At 41.8% G+C, this 27,469-nt stretch overlaps 1 protein-coding gene across 3 annotated transcripts in view; it reads right to left on the bottom strand.

Annotated features, from left to right (window-relative positions):
- LOC122787658 (retinoic acid receptor alpha) overlaps positions 1 to 27,469 on the bottom strand; it is an 882,458-nt gene that overhangs the window by 511,056 nt on the left and 343,933 nt on the right. The window contains exon 1 of one of the 3 annotated variants that reach the window (XM_044054489.1): positions 14,364 to 14,436. The exons of the other annotated variants lie outside the window; for them this stretch is intronic. Coding sequence (XP_043910424.1) covers positions 14,364 to 14,418 — 55 coding nt within the window. The 5' untranslated portion in view covers positions 14,419 to 14,436. Of the gene's footprint in view, positions 1 to 14,363; positions 14,437 to 27,469 lie in introns of those variants that run through there. 3 annotated transcript variants of the gene reach the window in all.

Genomic DNA, 27,469 nt, shown 5'->3' with positions numbered 1-27,469 from the left:
TACAGCAACTCCTTTTTGGGCCCAGGACTATTATGCACTGGTGTACCAAATCTATTTTTCATCTTCATCAATGACATTATCTTAAATCTCCCTACCATTAATCCGATAATGTACTCAGATGACATTCTTATGACGGAGTCCGTTCAAGTCTTATTACATCACACAAACTCTTCTTCAAAATAGTTTCTCAGTTTTATCCAATTGGCTAAACAATAATAAATTTTTTCTAAATGCTAAGAAAACTAATGCCATGATGTTTGACACACATCAGAAACTTGCTACTTGCTCTCCTGTACTTGTCAAAGACATTAAAGGAAATAATATTCCTAATACTACTCAGCAAAGGTGTGTTGGTCTCACATTAGATCCCTTGCACATCTAACACCACATACTGACAATATCATAGTTAAAGTTCTTACTCATGTCAAACTTTGCTATTACATCTCTCACCAACTCTCACTAAGTACATGTTCAGCTGCCACCAAAAATGTCTTACTCCTCAAATTTGAAGATGGGCTACCTTGCGGTCCTTATGGCGCCCTATTGAAATGACGACACTTGAAATGCCGAGTGCTGACAAGCTGAAAAAAAAAAAGACCTAAAACACAGGAGAAGAGCAAATCTCGAAAATCACTCCTCTCCTTAAAATTTGTTTTGCAGAGGGGGCAAGCCACCCATGCACCCTCACACCACCCGAACTTATATATATATATATATATATATATATATATATATATATACATACATATACACTAGTTCTGAGATCGCCATACCTTACAAAAAAGAGAATACTCTGAGAAATGGCATCTCAAACTTGGTATATGTCAGTTCGTTCTTTCCGCCATTCAGTCTCTGTATTTCAGGACTTGCTCTAGTGGGTCCTGACATTTTAAATGGTTACAAATACTTACACATACCCCAAAACATACACACAAAATTACAAGCATGCATCACTACAGACTTCTAAAAAACTTCAACTGGCTCCCCATTACCCAAAGAGCCACCATGCACCATGGTACATCATTATTTAAAATTCTTCACATCAGCTACTACTGCTACCCACTGAAAAGAATCCTGCTCTCCAGGGAACATGCCTACACACTAAGAAATAGCCAGTCTGACTTTCCCTACCATAACATGTCCCAGATATAAAACAACTATAAGGGGAAAAAGCCTCCTCCAGAATGGGCCCTGTCATGTGAAATCAGCTACCCAATGATGTCAAAAGCATCCCAACAATGGAAGTAGTCAGAAAGTACTGTTGTGTACCTACCATAAATGTAGATGTTCCGAGTGTATTCACTGTTGCAGTCATTACACTTGGGTTATCCTGCTGGCAGGCTACCCACAGTCGGCCTGAATTCCAAAGTCCTGGTCCGGCATCGGTTGCTGTTGCCTCTTCCCTGACGTCAGTGCGCCAGGGGTATAAAAGATGCAGCCGACGCCATTTTATTCAGTTTTTCTTGGCCCAGATGTCAGGTGCCCCCAAAAGGGTAGGCTAAAAATTCTGCTCATAAAAAAGCATGCACTAACATAAACATTACCATCACCTACAAGCAAATACACCACATAGGTTGTATAGAATAGAGAAGTAAAGATAAGTCCCAGCAAAGAAAGGGGGATGGAGGGAGGGTAACCTGGACTGCAACAGTGAATACACTTGAACATCTACATTCATGGTAGGTACACAACTGTACTATGTTCATCGTGTTTCACTGTTGCAGTCATTACACTTGGGTTGAATCCCAAAGCTGAGGTTGGGTGGCTGGGCCTAGATAGAATTAGGAGTGGCTATGAGGCCCTGCAGAACTGCAGTGTCGAAGCCTGCTCTGGATTTAGAGTAAAGAGGTAAGTGGAAGTGCTTTGTAAAAGTGTGCACTGAAGTCCAGGTTGCAGCCTCCAAAATGTCCTTGGTTGGTACTCCTCTGAGGAAGGCTGCTGAAGTGGCTGCTGCTCTGGTTGAGTGTGGCCTAATGCCCTTAGGCACTGATTTGCCATGTTGTGAATAGCAGAAACGAATGCAGTGGCCTATCCATTTTGAAATAGTCTGCTTTGAAATAGCTTTTCCTTGTGATCCTGCAGCATATGCCACTAAGTGTTGCTCAGTCTTTCTGAAGGCTTTAGTTTTGTCCAAGTAGAAGCGTAGCTGTCTGTGTATGTCCAAATAATGTAGAAGTCTCTCCCCCTTACTCTGTGGTTTGGATAAAAGGTAGGCAAATGAATGGTTTGGTTAAGAGCCACACTGGACACTACCTTAGGCATAAATGTTGGGTTTGTACTTAGAGAAACCCTGTCCGGATGGAAAATAATAAAAGGTTCCACAGCCATTAGTGCCTGTAACTCTGAGACTCTGCTTGCTGAGGTGCTTGCTGAGGTTATTGCTAGGAACAGAGCTGTTTTCCATGATAAGTATTTTATCTCAGCTGTATTGGCTGGCTCAAAAGGAGGCAGTGTGAGCTTTTCCAAGACAAAATTGAGGTCCCATGCAGGTGTTGGAGCTCTCCTTGGAGGTCTTATGTTTTTGGCCCCTCTGAGGTACTGCCTTAGCAGTGGATGTGAAAAAATAGGTGGATCCGTATTGTAATGAGCTGAAATGGCAGAGGCATGGATCTTAATTGATGAGAAGGATAGGCCTTTGTCCAGCATCTCAGTTAGGTATTGTAAAATCTGAGGAATATTTGGTACAAGCACGTCCATTCCTTGTGCCTGGTTCCAAGCACAGAATCTCTTCCATTTTTCTGTATAAGATTTTCTGGTGCTGGACCTCCTAGCCTCCAAAATAACATCCATAACTGCTTTAGAGAGAGGTGTGTTCTGAATGGTTAAATTATTAGCCATGAAGCCAGATTTAGGGTTCTGAGATGGCTGTGCAGGATCTGATTGTCTTGTTGGGTCAGGAAATGAGGAATTTGGGGTAATGTCCAGGCTGGGCCTTGAGACAAGTTCTTTAGGATTGGGTACCAGTGCTGGCGTGGCCAGTCTGGGACAATCAATATAATTTTTGGCTTCTCTTGTCTGACCTTTAGGAGTACCTTGGGGAGGAGAGGCAGTGGAGGAAAGGCATACACTGTAAGGGTTTTCCAGCTGAATGATAGGGCATCCACTTTCCATGCTTGTTTGTGATAAGTCTTTGTGCAGAATCTCTGTAGTTGGCAGTTGTGCGGGGAGGCAAATAGATCTATGTCTGGGCATCCCCATGTCCTTGTTATCATGCTGAAGATTTGTGGATGTAGTTTCCACTCATGAGGATCCTTGAGATTTCTGCTTATTTCATCTGCCGGAGTATTTGTCTTTCCTGGCAGGAATTGTGCTTGCAGGTGTACCTGATAAATCAATGCTGTGCTCCACAAAGTCATGGCTTGTCTGCAGAGGGGGTAGGAATGTTTGCCTCCCTGCTTGTTTATGTACCACATGACTGTAGTATTGTCCGTCTTTACCAGCAGTTGTCCTGGATGAAGTAGATCCTTGAAGGCTGTCAGGGCATTCTGAACAGCTAGCATCTCTTTTTGATTGATATGAAGATGCATTTCATTTTCCTGCCATGTGGGCCCCCAGGCATAATCTGATGCATCTGTTGTTAGTGTGTGCCTGGCCGGGGGTAGAGTGGATGGCTGTCCCTTGTTGTGGTGACAGGCCTGTGCCCACCATCGAAACTCCTGTTGCAGGCAGGGAATGAGGGTAATTAATGTTTCCAGGCTGTGGCAATGTTGAGTCCAAACACTTTTTAGATACCATTGTAGTTTCCTCATATCCAGTCTCGCATATGGAATTAGTAGAATGCAGGAAGCAATGAAGTCCAAAGCCTGCAGAATTTTTCTTGCAGATAACTGGGTCTTTGTTGCCAACATTTCGAAGTAAGAAGTCAGTTGCCTTTGTTTGTCTGGCGTGAGATAAGCCATCTGGGCAGTTGTATTTAAGCTTGCACCCAGGAATATTATCTCTTGAGAGGGTACTAGTTTTGATTTCTTTTCGTTTACCGTGTACCCTAGGCAAATTAGTAATCTTTTTACAAACGCCAGATGCTTCAGTAGAATGTCTTTGTTCTCTGCTTGAATAAGGCAGTCATCCAAGTAAGGGCATATTTGAACTCCTCTTTGTCTGCAGAAAGCAATTACTGGTGCCAGGCATTTTGTAAAGACCCTGGGCTCAGTAGATAAGCCAAAGGGCAGTGCAGAGAATTGGTAGTGCATTGATCCAGCTATGAATCTGAGGTATCGTCTGCAATTTTGTCTGATTGGGACATTCAGGTATGCCTCTTTTAGGTCCAAAGATACAAGCCAAGCCTTCTTGCCCAGCATGGGCAGAATCTTCTGCAGAGTCAACATTTTGAATTTTGGAACGTCCAGAAAAGTGTTTAGAATAGACAGGTCCAGTACTGGTCTCCAGGCTTTGTCCTTTCTGGGTACCAGGAATAGTCTTGAGTAAAATCCTTGTCCCTGCTCTTGCTGTGGTACTCGCTGAATGGCCCTCATGTCCATGAGGGATGCAACTTGTTTTTGTGCCTCTGCCCATTGATTTTGTGGCAGGTCTGGCATACCTTTTGCCTTTGGCAGGGTGTGAAAGTGGAACCTGTAGCCCTGGGACACTATATTCAAGACCCATTTGTCCTGGGTGATTATATGCCAATTTTGTGAAAAAAGTGCTAGTTTTCCCCCTAAGGGAGCTGCCAAAAGATAAGTGCTTGGTATTGGCAGAGGAAAGTCATTGGGACTGTTTTCTATATGGCTGTGATTTGTCTTCTCCGCTTTTGGAGGTAGAAGCACCCCATTGTTTAGGCCTGTATGAGCCTTGGGGCTGGGATCTGCCTCTAGGGTATCTGTATCTGCCTCTTTGTGGCCTGTCTGACACTGGAAAGGACTAATTCTTTGAAGGCCAGTTTCTGCTAAATCTGGGTGGTTGTACCTGTAAGAAATCCTTAACTGTCTGCATAGATTTCGCTTTATCCTCCATTTTCTTTAACACCTCTTCTGCCTTAACACCAAACAAAGTATCATGCTGTAAAGGAGCATCCAATAATTTTGCTTTAACATGATCTGGCAGATTTTGTTCCTTTAACCAAGCATGCCTTCTAATGACAGTACCCGTAACAGCGGCCCTGCAAGAGGCCTCTAGTGAATGAAAACCACATTGCAAAGTATGTTTTCCCACTTGTTCAGCTGCATGCAATAAATCCTGCATTTCCTTCTTGTCTGCACATTCAGAATTTGTCAGCATTTTCTGTTTTAGCAGTGACATTAAATATTGCTGATATTAAGCATATGAAACTGACAATTTAAAGCCCTTACAGCCAAGGTAGCAGAACTTTTTTCCCCCATCTGTCAAGTGCCCTAGAATCTCTACCAGAGGGGACAGGGTTTTTTGCAGTGGAAGCCTTGACCTCTTTGGGACCCTGAGATATAGTTTCAGGGTCAGCAGCAGGGTTTTATTTAGAAATTTGTGGGAATCTGGAACCCTGTAGTATGTCTGGCTTAACCGGTGCAGGGGGTAAAGAGTCAGGAGCAGGCTGGACTCTGAAAATACATCTACTATGTCTAGAACAGGTGGAATAGCAAGAGGTCTGTGCTGAGGTAGTAAAAGAAAGTCTCTGAGCCTTTTCTTAGATTCTGAGTATTCTTGGCTCTCCCAGTGAAAGTGCTCCCTCATGGTGTGAAGGGTTTCCCCAAAAGAGTAATCCTCAGGAGGAAAGGCTGAAGGAATAGACTCTTCAGCATCAGAATCCTCATAGGGAGGAATGGAGTATCCCTGTTCAGAAGAGGAATCAGAGGAAATGGAAACCTGATCTGAAGATTCATATTCTGTCTCTTGCCTAGGCCTCTTATCTGGAGGGGGATGGGAACCCCTGATCAAAGTAATTAGGTATTCGGCCATTTTAAGCATCTGTTTTTTAGGCATGGAAGCCTGTGCAGGAGAATTGTACTTGTTTCTTTGTCTTTAGAGCTGCTTTAGTCTTTGCCTTTGAAGCTGAGGTTGGCTTAACATTTAACTGTGTAAGTCTGAAAACACCCTCAGAAGCCGATGCCTGCTCAGCGGCTCCGGACCCATCTGAGGGAATAGTTTCCGAATGTCCAATACCTTGAGTATCCAGAGGCCTAGTCGGCTCCACGTGGGAGTCGGAAGCGGCCTGTGGCTCTGAGGTAGCGGGCATCAGGGGTTGCGAAAGTGCCTCACTGAGAACCGGCGACTGGCCTAGCGGAGGCCTCGTCGTCGGTTTTGGACCTCGGATGCCTGTCCTTTTCCTTGCACTTTTTGTAAACTCCGGTCGTCGGCTGTTCCGACGACATTATATAATTAAATCTTTGGCCAAAGTAATGAAAGGCAAAATCGAACCGATGCTTAATGGTGCGTTGGTTAAATCTAGCACAAAACCGACAGCTAGCAAAGTCGTGGTCAGGGCCTAGGCAAGGAATACAGTAAGAATGAAAATCTTTAGGAGGTATTTGCTTCCCACAAGAAATACAATTGTTAACTTTTTCTGACATCAGTCTGGAGCAAGAAAAAAAAGTTTCCCCAAAGGGGTACTTAGCTTTAATGAAGACTTCGGATCTGAAATTCGGTTTTGAAAATCTCAGAAGTCGGCCGACCGGCACTTGCGAACTGCTTTTGCTTCAGGCACCGCACGGCAAGAAAGACTGGAGAAAATGGCGTCGGCTGCATCTTTTATACCCCTGGAGCACTGACATCAGGGAAGAGGCGACAGCAACCGACGCCGGACCAGGACTTTGGAATTCAGGCCGACTGCGGGTAGCCTGCCAGTAGGATAACCCAGGTGTAATGACTGCAACAGTGAAACATGATGAACATCAGCCCTAAATGAGTACCTACATAAGAAGGCTGAATGCACCTGTTTTCATGATGTTGACAAGTTCTTCACCCACCTATTACAACTACAACCATGCGCTGAGTACCTCAGCAACAATTACCCCCTTCGTATCCAGATACCTGACACAGCACAAACCATACTATATGCAAGTGCTTCCTAAAATATCAAATGTACTTGTACGTTCATCAAGGTATGCTCTGATTGTGTGGTTTTATAACTCACAAGATATAACTCATTTGTACAACCACAATCTCTCTTCTAAACTTACATTGTTCTATTACTTGGTGCTTTATTGTTGTTATGTTTGCATGTATTACTGTTCTCATACCTGGGTCATGACTGAAAAGGGTCAGCAAATTGTTTAACTAGACCTTTAAACTGGCCCTTCTCAGACCCCTTTTCAGCCATGACATGGGCTACAGCGTAAACACAAAATACAGATCAACAATTTAGTATAGTGAATCAACTAAAATGTGTGGGAAAGCATGCAGAAACTGCAGTTCCAGGAGAAAACCCACACAGACAAGGGAAGAGGAAGCAAAACTCCTCAGAAATGGTGTCCAGATATTTAACAAGGAGCCATATGACTTTTTTAATGCAGTGGAGTTCTTTAAAAGAAGACCTGGTGATGAACCAGAAAAATGAGCTGGTTCGAAGGGAAGTTATGTTGTGTCTGGAGGCCATGGTAAAAACTGGAAGGCCCTACTACATTTTAGCTAGAAGGATCACTTTGCCAGTTGCTGTCCTGGCAAGAGTTAAGAGGAATAAAGTAATTCTAGAACAATAAGGTGTTCAGATTTGCTTTCTTCTTTTTTTTTTTAATACCTGGTGGTGGAAGTTCAAAGATTACTCCAGCCAGGTGCCAAGGTACATGAAGGTGGTTGTGGTTTCAGTGACAGATTTACTTAAGACAGATAGTGTGAGGAAATTTGGGCCACTGGAGAATATGTGAGGGGTTCAAAAGAGCACACATTTGTTTTTAGAAGGGCTTGAGAAAAGATTATGTTGTATTAACCATTTATGGATAAGGCAGAGGTCAGACTGGAATTGAGAATGGATTGTTGATGGTGATGGACTTGACCAATAGACAGCTGTGTAAAAGAAATTTGGAAAATTTAGATGGTCAAGGAGTAACTTGTTGATGAAGACTGAGAAGAAAAGGTAGAAAGAATGGATCCTTTGGGGACACCTTTGGTAAGTTTGGCAGAGTCAAAGACAGAGCTTCCCAGTTTGACTTTAAAGTGCCTGTTTTCTAAATTGTTGTTGTTTATCTGCTTGGATGCTGTTGTGGATGCATTCAAGAGGTTGCTAAATCTGTGTAAAAAGTCAGTGCATGTTAGACTGTCAATGACATTTAACTGTAGTCCCAGGTACCATTAAGGAAAGGGATTACTACAGAGAATGTAAACACCAAAAAGAAAGGCACACACCTATCTGCATCATCAAGATACGGCATCCAAGAACAGAGATTGTGTACATAGATATGGAGCAATAGTGAACCATGCTGTAAATAAACATATCATCATCATCACACTCAGACCATTCCAGTCTCAACTGTTCAACAGCAAAAGAGCTGGTTTTGTCTCTTCACTGCAAGCTGCTCAACTCCAGTGACCCCGAAAGTTTATGGCTTTGACTGGGAGTGAAAATACTACAGGGCTACAAATACTTTGCTATACAGACAGGCCTTTCTTGGGAAAAACATCTTAAATACAATATGATACAAGACCACAGAGAAAAATTCCTAAAGAAAGCAATTTGAATTTTCATACACATCCAAAATGGTGTGCACTGAGGAAACTGAGCAGCACCAGCATGTCCAATAAGGCGAGAAACAGCTAATGCTTTACTTATCTGAGGCATTGCAATAATCATTACGTATGGAGCAGAATAAACTCTTGGAAAAGACAAAAAACTAAGTTTAGGGTATAGCAGTCTTCTAATCACTTCTGACGAGCCAGCTGATCTGAATGAAATGCACTGATAAGTGTTCCCTTTTGTTTTCACCTTACAATTGATTTAAACTGTAACTGCCTTCCTTGTAATCACTAGGTTAACCTGTGAAACCTCAAACACATACAGCTACTACTGATGGTCCATTTGTGCTATCATTATGCACAGGTTGCATCAGGCCCTGTTGTACACTCCAACTAACCTGTCCTAGATGTTCTCAAAGTAATGTCATCTAACTGGCATTTGTTCCAGACACGATGCAGAACAGAACATGTTAAGAAATCACAGCATAATGCATGTTGTGTAAATTTTACAAAAAAAAAAAATTACATAAACAGCATAAACAGTTATGTGTGCAGAGATCACAGAGTTCAAAGGAATGAGCCTGAACGTGAAGACCAAGCTGGTAGTGTATGTGCCAGTCTACGACTGCTAATCTACACAAGTGATATGGGGTGTTTTGTTTACATTACATCACCATGGCATTGTGTGCGACTTACATGGATGTTTCAGGTCTAATTTACAAAACGCTGGAAGAATAAAATACCAATATTTCTGGAATACAAGGTTAGTGGTACATTCCTTTGGACTTGTAACATGAAGGAACTACACCCATCTTTAGCCACCAATTATTCAGAATTTGGGTGCGTGCATATACAGTGTGGTGCAATGACATGTTTAAAACAGCAGGGAACTATAGATCACTGCAAATTTAGGAATGACAAAAAATAAATAAATAAATAAATAAATCAGTAAAACAACCAGTATAAACCATGCATCCTCCCGGAAGGTAAGCACCGAGAATGTCAGAAATGGAATTCGACATGCATAAATTAATTCAGTCTATGTCATTTGCTGAATGCTCTCTTGGCCTTAATAATGCCACCTTACTTTTTAGTACATGTGTCAGTAATACAATTTTACTACTCTCAGAATCAGTAGTAATTCTGCCTAGCCGATCTTGTGAAAGAATGACAATGCCATCTCACTTCTCTATGTCAAGACAGTAATGCAACATTACTGTTTGTGAGGGAGTATAACCACTTGCTTGAAATTATCAGAAATACCATAAAAGGTTCGATCATTTAATTTATATTCATTAAAAATCTGAAGAAAAAGCTAAAATGTTAATGTGTGTGGCAAGTCTAACTGCACTCCTTTTTCAGTGTTTTTCTTCTTGAGCAAGCAAACGAAATTATCTTACTGCTAACTGGTTTCTTTTTTCCCTCATACCTCTTGTTTAGGGGGAAGGATTTGGCTCCAATAGTTACGGTCTTTGCCTCATAAGCATAAGATACAGGGTTTGCTTCTGATTTAAGATTACTGTCTAGGCTTAAAATGGCCCCTCAGAGCAGTTAACCCAATATTGTCCCATAAAACTATGAGCCTATGTTACCCATCTCACTTGCAACTACTTGATGTAATCTCACTTACTCACTATTTAATATTTCCCATTTATCTTCTCATGCCATGCAGCTCCTTCAGAAACCGTTGTACTCTTTCTTGGGTTCCCCACTTTCTTCATGTCCTACTTTTGTGCATGAAACAATAAAAAGTAGAGTTTATTCATGTCAGCTAAAATCAAGACGTACATTTAGTCACACATTACAGCTACACTAATTCTGAAATTGTGAAACTTTGAGGATAAAGTTCCCTCAAGACTGAGCAAATTCACAGCAAGTAAATGTAAAGTATTAGGATGTGGGACTGCAGGGATACATACCGCTCTCCCTGGTTAAATTCAATGTTTTCAGTTGACTTTATCACATTTATGCTGTTGGATGCCCTTCAGGAATTGTTGGAATGAGGGCCTGGATGCCAGTAGGGGATCTACAGGCAGCCAAGCAAGCAGAAATAGCCAAGAGATATACCTTCAAAGAGGTATAAGCTAAACACAAAAGAAAAAAAAAATACTCAGACAAATACTAAAGAATCACGGATTAATTTACCTGCTCTGGATGCAGATTCCTGACATTAAAGGAATAATCTCTTCCATTTATTTAGGTACGACTTCCTGGTATTTGGCCTTCTAGCTTCTCTCATGATTTCTTTTTAGCATTTTCTCAGACAAAAAGGGGACCAAAGAATAACAAAATCATATTTGCCAGGCAATTAGTCTGAGTGTGCACAGTTTGGGTGTACTAGGGACCATATTTCTCAATCTCTTAATGCAAGGAATCTGGACAAATCCTGACAAAATGGGGGGACAAAGGTCCAAAAATAGGGACAGATTTTAAATATTGCTCTTATAAACTTAGTAAGTTGCTACAAAAATTAAAAGAGGAGATGCCTGCTAAAAATAATTTAATTGCCACATCCTGGCCCAGGCAACACTGGTTCTGCCACCTGCTGCTTCAGTTTATGAACCATCTGATGCAGTCAGTGCAGGAAATCCCTAGCATACCTCTGAACTATCCAGATTTTCACAGAATGTCCAGATTCTTGCCTCATATTTTTGGTCTGTTCCTCATACAATTTGTGGTTTTCTGGAAAATCATAGGGATGGTCTGAGAACTGAAGTCACCAAATGATGACATACATTTGAATTTCAGAATTTAAACCCTTCAAAAAATGTATATTAACACATTGTCAGGATGGAAGTTTCTCTCTCTCTCTCTTTACTTAAGGAGCTTTCCCTTACACTGCAGGGTGAGACACTTGGGAGGCTAATCCAAAGTCAAAAAGCCAGAAAATCCTTAGCAAATCTCTGATAATCAAAGGTGGTAGAGGCCAGGAGCAAGTCGGGATCCAGTTCTTGGGTATTATTGGTCTTCTAGAATAAGTAGAGCATGGATCTTCAAGTGAGAACATAGACAAGAAAACTTGCTAGTGGATAGGCTGTTTATAGCCTCATTCGCAAGAAAGGTTAAAATATTGTGGAGAGAACCCATCTGATGGTACAGCAAAAATGTGCAGAGACTGGACATTATTCATGGGTACCTGGAAACTGCAACAGGACATGGATGTCCTTCATGTCTCATTGGAAGACTAGATATCTGTGAGAAAAAATCCAACTGTCTCCAAAGAAGTAAAGACAGGCAGAAATACAGTATGTACAGGTTGCAGAATCAGAGGTGGTCAAGCCAGTGTTTAACTGGATTCAGAATCCTTAAGCCTTGGCAAGACTGGCAGGGTCACTATGACCTTTTACTTCTGCCTAAATGATCCTCAATTCATAATATCTTAAGATTCTCCCTAAGTGATCCTTAATTCATAACTGGCTTCTCTGTCTTTCTTACCATTTTTCCTCTTTGGAGAAATCTTTCCTTGACATACATGAGAAGAACATCATTTGTGCCAACATTACTAACTTTTTGTGTTCAAGGAAGACCTTCAATTTTCAGGCTCTCCAGTGGAGTGTATTTTTATTAAATCTAGAAGAGTACTCCCAATAAGATACCTTGTGGCTCTTCCCAAAAGGTACTGCAAATAGTAGTCATCTGCCAAATTTTTCTTTCACAGATGCACGTTAATTAGTTTTATTTAGGGAAATTGTGGACCTCAGAAAACAGCAGTCCACACAATCCAAATTGAAAACTCTTAACATACATCACAGTCTAATATCAATAGGTACAGTGAGAAAAAAAAAACATTCCCAATTGGCTACTCCTCTCTCTGGAGTCTGGAAGTGACCTGGAAGGGATTGATGAATACATGCACTGGGCAGCCAATCACTTCTTGCAAAAAAAAAGTGTGGGCTGGCCTCCCTTTTACCAGGGCATCAAGTAACATCTTGGGCTGGGTAAAAGTCTAGTCCTGCTCAGCAAATTAGACCAGAAGGCGGGGCCAACACCAATGAATAACAAATTATATTACAGCAGTGATCCACCCCCCCTCAATCTCATTTGTATACCAGTGCTCAGTTAGAGTAAATAACAGACATTGCTCTTCTCACATGTATAATCAAATTGAGTCATTCACTGACCATGAAATACTGTAAGCTTACCTTTAGCAAATGTTCTTGCAATTTCAGACTAGACAACTTTGTGTAAAAAAAAAAAAGTATTTTTATGAGGATAAATTATCCTTATGTTTTTATTTCTTGTTAATGGCTTGGGTTATCTCTGAAGGGGATTTATGGATCTGTACGCCCAAACAGTTTAGAAACAAGCAAATAATAAGTAAATAATTGAGACTCAGGAAAGTAGATTGTTGTACCCTCAATGAATACAAGACAGGTGTCCAGTATGTTGTCTAGAAAACGCTCTAACAATAACTTTACTGCACTTCTCACAATGTTAGAGGTGGTAGTGAAACATTGGTGAACTTGATGTTGAAGGGTGGGAATAGCAGGACTGCTGCAGTTGATTCACAGCATGACTGCAGTCTACAAAAGGAGTCTAGGCTCTTGTTTTCTGCCTGGAACTTTATACAGCTAGGTCTAGGACTGCTAGCAATAGATATAAGAAAGAACGCCACAATTTTAAAATCTGCTCAAATCCGTGGCTGTGAGAACCAGAAAATCATTAGACAAAAACAAGTTAGCTTATTAACAACTAGCAGCACTTCGTCATCTTAGCAGATGAGAAATAATACTAGTATTTAGATGAGAGATGTTTCACACACTGGGTTTAAAAAAATACACCCACATATATAACACCCCAAAATAACACTGCCCCTTAAATCAATCCCACAAAAAGACACTAGTTAAATGTGTTTAAAAAATAAATAAAAGAATAAATTATAAAATAAAACACTGACTGCAATGAACTAACTGGAAAACAACTATTGCCTCTAATCTAATACTAAACTACATAAAGGTCAGTGTCAGTGGCATAGATGGACAAACCCCAAACAGACCAGACGACCCAAGTTTGATTAGCTGCTTGGATGTTTAATGGCACTGGCAGGATAGGTTAAGCATGCCCATCCTGGGGGAGTTGTCTGCAACTGCAAAAGTCCCCTTCAGGAAAGGCTAGGATACAAATAAGTAGCCTGGGGGGAGGTGTTAAGACTCACCAAGCCACTGAGTGGCAGTAGACATCAAATGGGTGTGCAGAAGCATGTACTCACATGAGGAAGGCTCTGAGAGCCTCTGTAGTAATATTGACCACTCATCTCCCCAAAGGGAGGGATTACATCGTAACATATGCCCTCAGTGTCACAATGCCAGTGCAGGCACAAAGCACCCTCATGGATGCCTGAATGATTCTCACCCCCATCCCAGACAAACTGACATTGGATGTAATTCCTAGTTAAAGGCAGTGAATCAGCATGTCTGATCAAGGGGGGGGGGGGGTTGACAGTCAGTAGACAGGAAGCACAAAATGAAGAGAAAAACAGTAAATAAGAACATAACTAAGGTACAAAAAGAACAAATCCAAGTATAACTCTCATGCATCACTAAAGCAATGACATTACTTTAAAAATAGGTAGGTGTGTAGGGTCTGGCTTGTACAACACATTAAACATTTTGTACTGAAGGAGGGATGATTTGTCATTTAGAAACTCACTAATTCCTTAAACCTACGAAAAAAAGACATTTCAGTCATTACACATCACCCTCAAATTACATGTTGCATACAGACACAGACACACACACACACATATATATATGCACATATACACAAGTTTCACAGTGAACTAATACCTGTAAACACAGCTCCTAAAGCTCGACTGGTGAAAGGAATACTAAAGCTTCGCATGACCTTTCCCAAGCTCAGTCATAGGTAACACCATGCTTGCTACAGTATCTTTAAAAATAGCGTTACTATATTTAATATAGCAATGGCTAATTCAGCCACACTGCAACCTCCTGGGAAAAATGTCTAAGTGATGTTTCTGTCAGATCTGCTTATCAGCAGACAGCAATGGGTGACAAAATGGAAAACTACTTCAAACAGCCGCCATCTCTTGAGGTTCAGGAATGGACAAAACAATGAGACAGGCTTTATGTTTCCTATCAAAACTAAACAAATGAAGCCACACCCCTTTACCAAACAAAAGTCAGCACTAACTCAAGAGTGCATATACAGTATTCAGCTGGTGCATAACTTCTTCCATGAACAGGTTTATATATGTGTTTGACTGCATGGCATGGAAACTTCTATACTCAAACAAAAAAATTAATACTTTTCACCTTGCTTTAAACTTAGTTAATGAATAAACAGGGTAAAGCAGTCGAAAATCAGATGAGAGAAAGGGACAATAGAATGAAGTGTTCGTGTGTCTTTGTTCAAAATGCCTACAGCATTATGAGATTTCTAAAGTGACAAACACCAGTCTTTGACGTGGTCAGGGCAATGTTTCTGTTCTAGCAGCAGCCTGCAGTTAGCAACAGCTTTGTCAGCAGAGTTATAAAAGCAGACACTAAGTATGGTAACAAAAGAAGACATGACATATATTCAGTTGCTTGACAAGTATATTATCATTCATCTGGGGCTGCAACAGTGTGCTGATGCTAAATTTTAACTTGAGTGAAATTTTCTTACCTGCTTAAAATAAATTTCTTGAAGGTGACCAAAGTTCAAGACACTTTAGTTCACTTTCGCTAGACTTCTGGAATCTGACTACTAGCAATTCGACAAGCATGCAAGTAATGAAAAACACAAACTGACATATATATATATATATATATTTATATTTATATATATATATATACATATATATATATTCCTCTGTATAGTTAAGTGAGGCAGAAGTACTCTGTACCAAAGTTGTCTCTTGGCAGGAATTTTCCATGTAACTATTCAACCATGACCCATGTCCCCCAGGTCCCGCCGTACCTTTCCAATACTGCTAAAATCTAAAGCGCATTTAACAGAACCACTGGAAAGTAATTGGGCTGTGGCAGAGAAGGGAGCTACTCATGTGGTGACTGGAGACAAATACTAAGAAACTGAATGAATAAAGAAATCCGTGAGAAAAAGACTCAAGAAACACTGTACATTATGTCAGGCATAATAACATTAATGACATGCATTTTTCCAACTATGCAACTTGAGCAGAATTTCCCATTTGTATTTTGGATTGCTAGATCTACGCATAAAACTCATTTCTGAAGTTTGCCACTGTATCGGTGTTAACAGCAGTGATGGTATAGGTAAATTTAAAGATTTCATCATATAACTGCACAAGGTTTACCCTTATTAAGTCCTTAAAAAGTGGTTATACGGAGGGGGAGTTTATCAAAATAAATGTTAAGAGTTCATGGCCTGAATTTATTCGAGAAGGAGAGAGTAGGGGAGTAGAATAGGTAAAGGCAGTATCAATACGGACAAGATCCAGAACACTTTGGTCCCCAGTGGATTCACTATATGGTCCAGGGAATTCCTCATTATCAAATCTAGAAATCTCTAGGCATAGCCAATACTGGAGGTATAAGTGCTCCAGTCTCTGGCTGGGTAGTTGAAGTCACTTAGGAGTATGAAGTTATTGCTTATAGGCTGCCAGGAATCTGATTTGATCATCTGGAGACAGGTTTCTATAACATGGAATCTTGTTTTATCCATTGTAAACTGAAGTTCTAGGAGCTCAGTTTGTGGGTCTCTGCATATCAGTCTAGATGAAATGTGGTCTTGACAAACCTGAAAATATGACTGCAATTTCCACCAGACCTAGAGGCATGGGGAGAGAAAAACCCAGGTATGGAGGAAGTGGTTTCTTTATAGGTTCATAGGTAGGTACTAGGCTATTGGCCCTAAGGCATAATTAAGCCTAGCCAAAATGTTTCGGCTTGCGCCTCCTATGTGATTCAGTTACCTGTGCCTCTGGCGAGCAGGGCCACAGAAGTGATTCCCGGGGTGAATTTCCTGTTCCCCATCCACACATCAAGATTCCTCTTGAAGAGCACTAATGAGGATCTCTGCCTCACATATATGGGGACCTTATTCCAGAGCAGGGGGACTCTCTGGGACACGAAGCTGTCCCTCCAACAAGTCCTGTTTATTGTTGAGGTCAGGTTAAGGTCCCTAAAGCGTGTAGCTCGGGTAGATTGGGTTTTCCTTAGGTGGAGCATTTTCAACAATTCGGGGTTTGACACAGCCTTGTATGTCAGGCAGGGATCACTTCTGAGTAGCCAGTATGTAACAGAGTACAGTTGGAGTTTTTTAGCCTGGTGGCATAGGGCATCCATTTTAGGCCCGTTATCCTCTTGGTGAGGTATTTTTGAGGCCTCTCCAGTTGTTGCAGGTGTCTAGTAAGGTACATCCCGAATGGGACACTGTACTCAATAACGGGTCTAATGAGTGATGAGTAGAGGGGGACAATAACTTAATTTTTTCCTAGATGCAAACCCCTTTGTGATAAGGTGGGTCATGTAGAAGGATTTTCTAACCACTTTAGTGATGTGGTTATCAAAGGAGAGGTTACTATCCACCTGGGTCCCTAGGTCTCTTATCACACTCTCTGTTTTAAGTGAGCTGCCATCTATGTGGTAATTCATAGGTACTTGGTTTTACCCGAAGGGGATGACAATGCACTTTTTGGCATTTAGCTTGAGGCCATGATTTTGGCACCATGCATCTGTTTCAGTGAGACCCTTTTGAAGGATATCTACATCAGTAGGAGTCTCAATTATGGCACCCAGTTTGCAGTCATCTGCAAACTTTGTTAGCCATAGTCACTCTGTGTTTGCTTGTACCTCGGAGAAGTAAATACCGAACAGGAGAGGTCCCAAGACTGAGCCCTGGGGTACTCCACTTGTCACAGGTTTGGAGTCGGACCTAGCATTTCCTATTTTCACTGTATGGGTTCTGTCCATGAGCCAGTTAGCAACCCATCTTGTAATGTAGGGATTTATATTTAGGTTAGTGAGTTTGTCTATAATTCCTGAGTGGGGAATGGTATCAAACGCTTTTGCAAGGTCAAGGTATGCCGTGTGGACCACCTTTCCCTCATCGATTTCTTTGGTGACCGTCTCAAAAACGTCAACCAGGTTTAGAAGACATGACCTGCCCTTTACGAAACCAAACTGGGTAGGGTCTAGGGCTTGTTGGTTCCCAATATTGTTTATGAGTTCCATGATGATGCGTTCCATGGCCTTGCAGACAAGGCTCTTCAGGCTGATGGGGCGATAGTTCCCGGGGTCGGTGGTGGCTCCTCCCTTGTGAAGCGGGACAACCGTTGCCATGCGCCATTCAGTGGGCACATAGCCTGAGGTGAGGCTGTGGTTGAACATGGTATTTAGGTGAGGGATTAGTTTGTTTTGGAGTTCATGTAACATGCAGCCTTGGATGCTGTCTGGTCCCATGGATGCTGTGTTTGTTGCTTTAGAAAGTGCCATTTTCATCTGGGTGTCTGTGATTATGGGGGCAGTGCAATCTTCTGGTATAGATATGGGCCCTTTAGGGGGTGAGGGTGGGGTAAAGTTTGCACTGAACCTATCTGCCAGTACACTGGCAATATCAGTTGGTTCCGTGAATTTTGAACCGTTGTGCTGTAACTCAGGAGTAGATATGAGAGTTGCCATTTAGGCTCTTGACATAGCTAAAAAATGCTTTGTGGTGGTCTTTGGTGTCCATTGCAATTTTTCTTTCAAAGTTCGCCTTTGAGTATTTTAGTAGGGATCTTAGCTTTTTGCTAAGGTTTGTCAGGGAGCTCCTCCATTCCTGGGTTTTTACTTTTTTGTAATAATTTCTTCCTTCTATTATAGAGCTTGTTTATGGCCAGGGTCCACCAAACTGGTTTCTTTTTTTTTGGAGGAATGGGTCTTGGTTTTGTTTGGGATAGCATGGTTCATGCACTCATTTAAGTGCTTGAAGAGTGCTTTTGTGTAGGCTACAGCAGATTCAACCAAATTGTCATTCTGCATGGGAGTAACAAAGTTTGCCACCTCCGTCTTAAGTAGCATAAAGTTTACTTTGGAGAAGTTTTTCACTGTGGTTTCCTTTGGGGGGGTGGTATGTGGAAATCGAGGGTGATGAGTTTGTGATCTGATCTAATCAACAAGGAATTTACCTCGGGTATGGCGCACTTGTCCCTCATGCTGGTGATGACCAGGTCTAGTATATTGTTGCCTCTTGTGGGGGTGTTGACAAGCTGGTCCAGGGCATTTGAGTCAATATATTCCAGGAAGCATTGAGCAAAGGTATTAGTGCTGGAGTAGTTTTCCAAGTTGATGTTTGGGTAATTGAAATCACCCAGTTTTAGGGTGTTTGGCTGGACCCTCATGTTTTCCAGTACCACAAGGAACGAGGGGGTCTTGGGGCAGGGATGGTGATCTGTAGCAAGTTACAATCTGGATTGCAGTTTTGCCCATTGTCAGTTGCACTTGGATGATCTCTGAGGCATCATACTTTCCAACTAGTCTGGAGGTGTGGTTATCCTTGATGAATATGGATACGCCTCCTCCTCTGATGTTTCGGTCCAGGTTTTGTGGCCGAAATGTATGGTATGAGTTGTAACCCAAAATCGCTGGGGTGCTCTCTTGAGCCTTGAACCAGGTCTCAGTTACTGCACAAATATCAAAGTTCTCCACTTTGAGAAGAGCCTCGAGTGAGTGCATTTTGAGGTTTAAACTCCTGGCGTTGAGCAGCATTACCCTCAGTTTTTTGTCACTGGTACTTATTAAGGTGGTGGGTTTATCTTTTGAGCCTTGCCTAAAAAAGGCATTATAGGGGTGGTAAGAGCCTTGGCCAGTATCCTGAATCCCAGGGGTGACAGGTGCAAGCCATCTCTGGCGAAGCATCGTGGCTTGTCGATACTGGATCCCAATTGAATGACACCAGAAGCTTAGCCAATTGTTGAAGTTTATCATTTTTTCCTTGTACTGAGGTATCATTCTTGGTGAAGGTAAGATGCTACTCAGGGCTAGGGTCATACCCACCTTGGTTACATGATCAGAGAGCTCTTCTATGTCTCTTTTCATGTAGTCCAGGGAGGTACATCTCAGGTCATTCACACCAACACGGACAATGACAGAGTCATATTTGTACTTGTTATAGAGTGACCTGAGTGCCTACGTGATGTGGCGGATTCTGGCACCCGACAAGCAGCTGACAGTAACCTTGTCTTTGTCCAGCCTGGTGAGTGGGACATCAGTGTGCCTGACTATGGAGTCTCCTATTACAAGTGTGTTAGGTATGATGTTATGCCTTATGGGCTGTGGTTGTGTGGCACACTGGTTTTGGAGGTTATGTGTTGGTTGTGGTGTGTTTGTGGTGGAGGTTGCTTGCGTGTCTGCTTTGGAGGTCTCTGTTTCTGCAGATTTTTATTTAGAGCCTCCGAGTATGCCTTTGTGTATCTATGTGTAGGATTTGCAGTTGCAGGTTTGGTGGGGTATACGTGTAGTACTGCAGGTTATTACCTTCTCCTCTTGACTGTCTATTCCAGTCGTGGGTGGAGAGAGCTTTGCCTCAAGTTTGGCTGTGTAAGTGCATCTCTCACAGATTTTGGTGTCATGTGGTAGGAGGAGAGGGTTGTCTGTGTACATGAAGCAGTTGTGACATTGCCTCAGGATGCCCAGATTCATCAGGTGGACAGGAGAATACACTGGGAACTGGCCTTTGGACATGCCTGAATGGGTTGAGGAACTTTTTCTTGTTAAGCTGGTGAGGGAAGAGTAATTTGACTGTTCCCTACAAACAAGTATTGGGGATTGAGTACTATAGATTATTAGTGCTTCTGTCACTTTTGTAAGCAAGTGCGAGTCCGAAGGCGCTGATTTGAGTGCTAGAACTGAAAGAACTGGCTAGTACTAAGGGAAAAACTGAATTGCAGACTCTGTGGAGCCGGGGATAGTTTAACCCTAGCTAACTGCCGCTGTGCTATGCGCAACACCGCGCAAATGCAGTTTTTAGCCCATAATGGCCAATAAAACTACAATGTCTGGGCTTAAACCACTCCTCCAAGGACAGGTAGGCTATTCATAGCTCCCCACTCTCACTGGTGAACAGAGTAACTTCCATCTATCCAAGTAAGGTATGGGCAACACAGAAGCTTAAATACAGTCCAGGTACCAGCAAATATCTGAGGTGTACGATTAGTTCAACTGAAGTCTGAAACAACTCTGCAGCAAAAAAAACTATTATAACTAAATGCTACTTTATTGTAGTGAAAAGAAATACATTATTTAATCACACAAAACCTGTAAGCAAACACTCCTCCCACAACATATGCTGATCAAAAAAGACAGTCTTCCACATCAGTTACAAATCCACATCTGTTGTGCTGTGCCATCTCCCTCTGCGGGTTGTTAAGCTCAGCAGAACAGCCGTGCAAACACCATCTAAAAAAATGTCTCTCTTCTGGGATACTTCATATGGTGTAAGGCTTTACAAAACTTTACAAGTATGACAGAATTCAGGCAAGGATTACAACACTCTGTCAATTATGTCGAGAGAAGTGACAAGTAAACCAAGACATACAGGAAAGGACTCAAAGGAGAGAAGCATACAGGTCCAATACCTATAAATTCACTCAGTGTTTTCCTCAAGTTCATAAAGTTATGAAGTTGCCTATTAAAATCCACTGAATTTGCCTCCTTAAACCACCACTGTAAAGGCCTTCTGTGTGTGCTATTCTCCCATGAAGTCTGTATTTCTTCTCGTTCAGCCTGCAAGCTGGTTTCTGTATCTAGTGTTGTAATTCCTAACTCCTAAGCCCAAAATTTGCTCAGAGTTTCCTGCGGTCTGCCATCCTTAACACTGAAGGAAACTACATCTACTACTGCTTCAGTGAGACTACCTGCAATAGGCCAGTACTGGTTAGCATAACCCCATGGAGTAACTACTGTTTATCAAACCTTAGGCAACATCCATGGTACAGATGGATAAAGCCCTGACTACAATGTAGGTGACCAGAGTTTGACTAGCAATGTGTGAGCCTATAGGAACTGGTTGGGAGGATAGCAGTGAGTGGTCAACCTGGAAGGAGGCAGGCAATTCTGGCTTGCTACGTGGGTAGCAGCTAGTGGGAGCACTAGGTGTTCAAATAGTTGAGTTCTGAGCCAACAGAGCTCTTCCTACCAGAGTACTGGGGGTCAGTATAATGGTTAAGGTGTTTACCTCACAGTCACAAAGTACAAGGTTTGATCCTCACCTTTAAAAAAGAAATTTCTAGGATTAAAATGTCTCACAAGGGCAGGCAGCCTAATACTTACCTATGAACTTATTTGCTTTACCAATTGAGAGGAAACTAGTGTGTGTAGGTACCTTTTCCTTCATAGAGTAGTGATGGTGGGCTCGGAGAAGCTGCTCAAGGGGAAGGGAGATACTTCCACAGAGAGAGGGTAGGCCACCCTCCCAGGACCAGCAAGATGACTTGCCCCCCACTACCTAAATGCCCAACTCAATGGGGGTTGCCTGGCAAGACTGAATGGTCCAAAGGTCTCTAAGCTAGCCCAAGAACACGTCACCCATTCCACCAGAACAAAAGGGCCAACTGGGTGATGGTAGAGAAGTTATTGGGCAACGTCCAATGGGTTGCAAAAAAAAAAAGCTTTATCAAAAACCGGAAAAAAGACATACAGAAATCAATTCCACTAATCTAACAGTAACACTCTGTCCTGTAACATGCCATATTCTGAAAGGCCATAGTAGTAAAGGTGTAATTTGGTGGGTAATGTGAGAGACATAGGTCCACATACACACACTCGAAACATAGACTTTCTTTGCTGCTCTAAAGCAACATCAGTGAATGGTCTGTCTATTAAGGACATCCATTTCTACGCTGAGCAACCTCACGAACTCAACAGCTTTTACATTGTGCTGTAGTAACCGTTCCTACTGCTGTTGTTTTGAGGTATATGCTGTGTCTTCTTGTTCCTTGATTTAGAGCACATTTATATGGTCCTACTGATTGTCTGGCATTTCTGCTTGGTCTGCAAAAAAAAAAACAACTACAAGGTCAAAACAGAGTTTAGCCAACAAAGGCACTGACACCTATATTGTATATCTGTACAATATTCTCCTGCTGTGTACAGACTTCTGCTCACCTTCCCCTCCACGATGCATCCCAGCTTGTTACTGAGACACAGAACACATTTTACTTCAGATTAATGAAAAAAAATGCTACAGGACAAATTTCCCTTTTTCTTCACACTAATTCAAGACTTTACCTACATCTCTGGTAAATGTCACTAATTTCACAGGAGCAGTTAGATTGTTCATATACAGCTCCATCAGCAAAACTTCTGCCAAGGTACTGCAGAACTGACAAGTTCCAGAAAATGTTCATATCAGAGTCAAACACATTGTAGCGCCAGTATCTTAGTGAAAAGCACTGCCTAAGTACGTACACAGTATAAAACAAACTCATTTCTGCTCAGACAGAAGCTGGCTGTGGTGAGAGCTGTGTCATTCACCAAATACTCACGGTTTTCCTCAGACTGAAAGAAGCTGCATGCAGGTTATGACCCTGACTGAGGTTAATTTTAAGTTAGAATGGACCCGCTTGCAAGGTGCGGGGCTGTGAAACACAAACCTTCTCCATATCTGGGGAAAAGGCTGCAGTGACGTCTGATATTTGCACAGGAAGCAGTAAATTGTTATGCTCTCAGAACTTATCTGCAGTGACTTCTGACATCTGCCGAGGATACATAAAAAGATTATGTTCTGAACATGCTTCATTTTCACCAGGGCATGTGTACTTTGTCTCTAATATTCTATTTAGTAAGTGAAGATGAAAACATCTTGTATGAAAATGCAAACTGAACTACACCCACCCTCAAAGAGTTATAACAGTCTCATAAGCCCATTTCAGATGTACCTGTCTTTTTAGGAATACATTTTCAGTCAAAATGCTGCAAATTTTTCTCATGTAAACCCAATTTTCACGTTAAGATTTAAATGACAATGAATAACTGTACATTGCAGTTTATTTATTTAATTTATTTTACATTTGTTGGCAGGGTTAGTCTGGCTGGGCATGAACCCTTTTTCAGCAGAGACCCAGGGAGAAAAGCTCCAAACTGAGTACAAAAATAACATTCAGGTATAGAGATTATACAGCATGGAGTAACAAATAAAGTTGTTGTTGTCTTTGGGCTTTTCCCAGTTAGGGATCGCCACAGTGGAACTCCGGTCCGCTAATGATTGGCAGTAGATTTGCACGAACGCTGAGGTGCCTGCTCAACGTTCAACCTTCAACGAAGGCACACCCATTTACACGTCTTTCAAACGCCCACCCAACCTCGGGGAGGACATGCAGACTCCACAGAGAAGGCACTCCCCACACTCCAGCCGAGAATCGAACGGGAGAACCTCTTGCTGTGAGGCAACAACGCTATCGCTGCACCACGGCGGAAGTTACACGGAGTAACAAAGTAAACAATAAAAATATATAAACAAACTATTTGCAGTAATTACATTACAATCACTTCAGTGATTAAAAAAACAGCTTTTTTACAGTCTAAGCAGTACAATCTGATTAGTTAGAAGTTTTAAATGGAAGCTTAAAACATGTAATACAGGAGTAAGATTTGAAAAGAGGGTGGAGGTAAGTTTGAGGAGGTTTGGAAAAGCTATAAAGAAAGAGAGGTGGTTGGAAGTACTGCACAAATGTGAAAAAATACATTTGTTTCAGAATAAAATATCTAATATAAACAATGAGAAATATGTAGTATGTACTCAAAAACATTTTTAATGCACGCATTGAATGTTTATTTTACCATTAACTCTAAAACTTCAAGATCATTTTCCAACTCTCCCACAAAAGGTCTGTATTGAACCTTATCAATTATAAAGAAAAAAAACTTCCTGAAATTCTAACAATAAAATTGTGCTTAAAAAAGGAGCATTACTATGATTTTTGCTGTTGATATCATACATTTGCTCCCTGATTCTACAGTTTCAGTTCTTCATTGAATAGAAAGCATCAGAAGAGCAGCATGTGTTGCACAATACACCACAAAAGTACTACCACAGAAAAATCTGTTTCTGTAAAAACAGTACCCATATGTGTTAGAACCAAAACTGACTCACTATTAACATACAACAAAAAAGAGAAGTATTCCAGAGGGCTTGCATGAAACTCTGGTATCCCACCTATGACCAAGAGGGTGACAGGATTAACAAGAAACAGAGTATAAATGATTACTCCAGATAAAATCACTTTAGCTTGCAGATCTAGTAGACTCTCTCTCGGATACCCTCCCTGTAGAGGGAATAAAGACACCTTGTTGAAGTTCCCAGTGTTTTATTCAGTTAAGCAGGTAGATGGACGAGTGTTCACAACTATCAGACTAAAGTAAACTATAGAAAGTCAGAGTTTCCATTGCAGCCTTCTGAACTTCAACAAGCCCAAATAATTTAAGCGTTAATTACAAAAAAATGAGGTTATCAATAAAATTTGTACATAAAACAATTGTTTTGCTTGTAAAGTACTCCTCATTCCCGTTAATTTACAAGTTAGCAAAAGTGGGGGCTACGGCTGCCCACATAACCACCCCTTTAGCTGACCTAAATAGTTTGTCCTTAAACTTAAAAAAAAAGAGCGTGCGTGACTATACGTGTGGTATGGAAGAACAACTCAAGAGTTGTGAACCTTGGCTCTAGGTAATTGTTACTGTTGAAGTGACACCCCAACCCCATGTGAAAAAATGGGAAGAGATTGAATTAACATCCATCCATCCATCCAAAACGTACAATAAACGCTGATGTCAGCACCTTAAAAACTGGTAGTAAAGTACAGTTTTGTACCTACCATAAATGTAGATGTTCGAGTGTATACTCTGCTGCAGTCATCACACTTGGGTTATCCTGCCGTCAGGCGGTCCCGCAGTCGGCCCGAATTCCAAAGTCTTGGTCCGGCGTCGGTTGCTGTTGCTTCTTCCCTGACGTCAGAGTGCCAGGGGTATATCAGAGGCATCCAACGCCATGTTCTTCAGTTTTTCTTGACCCAGATGTCAGGTGCCCCTAATAGGTAGGCAAAATATATATATATATATATATATATATATATATATATATATATACATACATACATATAGCTATATGAAAATAACACAAAACCCTTAGGCACAAGCAAATACACCACAGAGGTAGTACAGGATAGAGTGGTAGAGATAAGTTCAGCTAGTTCAGAGGGGATGGAGGGAGGGTAACCTGGACTGCAGCAGGGAATACACTCGAACATTTACATTTATGGTAGGTACAAAACTGTACTATGTTCATCGTGTTACCCTGCTGCAGTCATCACACTTGGGTAGAATCCCAAAGCTAAAGATGGGTGGTGGAGTCAAACAGGGTTAGAGGAGGCTAGAAGGCCCTGCAAAACTGCAGTGGCGAAGCCTGCTCTAGTCTTAGAGTAAAGTGGTAAGTGGTAATGTTTGGTGAAGGTGTGTACTGAACTCCAAGTTGCAGCTTCCAGAATATCCTTGGTTGGCACCCCCCTGAGGTAGGCTGTAAATGTAGCTGCTGCCCTGGTAGAGTGGGGCCTTATGCTAGCAGGAACTGTTTTTCCATGGTGGGTGTAGCAAAAACGTATGCAATGTCCTATCCATTTGGAAATGGTCTGTTTTGAGATCGCCTTTCCTTGTGATGCTGTAGCATAAGATACAAAAAGCTGGTCAGGTTTTCTGAAAACCTTAGTTTTATCCAAGTAGTAACGTAGCTGCCTGTGAACGTCCAAGGAATGTAGGAGTCTCCTTTGTTCTGTGGACTTGGAAAGAAGGTGGGTAAATGGATGGTTTGATTTAGAGCCACACTGGATACCACCTTAGGCATAAAGGAGGGGTTAGTTCGTAGAGAAACTCTGTCTTGATGAAAAATGAGGAAAGGCTCTACTGCCATTAGTGCCTGAAGCTCTGAAACTCTTCTCGCTGAAGTAATTGCTAGCAGCAGGGTAGTCTTCCATGATATAAACTTTAAGTCAGCTGAGAAAGCTGGCTCAAAAGAAGGCAGCGTAAGTTTTTCCAGAACAAAGTTGAGGTCCCAAGTAGGTGTTGGTGCTCTCCTGGGAGGCCTAATGTTTTTGGCCCCTCTGAGAAACTGCCTTAGGAGTGGATGTGAAAATAAGGGAGGATCCGTGTTGTAGTGAGCTGAAATAGCTGAGGCGTGGATTTTAATAGATGAGAAAGAAAGCCCTTTGTGTAGCATCTCAGTTAAATATTGCAAAATCTGAGGTATGTCAGGCTGAAGGGTATTTTGGCCTTTAGCTTGGTTCCAGGCGCAAAACCTTTTCCATTTGTCTGAGTAGGCTTTCCTGGTGCTGAGCCTCCTGGCCTCCAGAATAACATCCATAACAGCTTGTGAGAGAGGAGCTGGCTGGTTGCTTAGGTGATTTGCCATGCAGCCAAGTTTAAGGTTTTGAGTTGGCTGTGTAGAATCTGATTGTCTTGCTGTGTGAGCAGATGGGTAATTTATGGTAGAATCCATGGTGGGCCCTGGGCCATATTCCTTAATAGTGGGTACCAGTGCTGACGTGGCCAGTCTGGGGCAATGAGCATCATTTGGGGTCTCTCCATCCTGACTTTCAGCAGCACCTTTGTGAGAAGGGGTAATGGAGGAAAGGCATATACTGTCAGCATTTTCCAACTGAATGAGAGTGCGTCCACTTTCCAAGCTTGATGGTGAAAAGTCCTTGTGCAAAATTTTGTTAGTTGATAGTTTTGGGGGCTGGCAAATAAGTCTATATCTGGGAGCTCCCATTTTTGAGTTATCATTGCAAATACTTGTGGATCCAGTTTCCACTCGTGGGGATCCATGAGGTTTCTGCTTAGGTCATCTGCCAATGTGTTCTTTTTTCCTGGCAGGAATTGAGCTTCTAATTGAACTTGGTAAGCCAGTGCTGTGTTCCACAAGGTCATTGCTTGCCTGC

The sequence above is a fragment of the Protopterus annectens genome, chromosome 13.part0, assembly GCF_019279795.1.
Source record: "Protopterus annectens isolate FY-2018-M chromosome 13.part0, PAN1.0, whole genome shotgun sequence".
NCBI lineage: Eukaryota > Metazoa > Chordata > Ceratodontiformes > Protopteridae > Protopterus > Protopterus annectens.
This window is presented reverse-complemented; position numbering and strand designations above follow the sequence as displayed.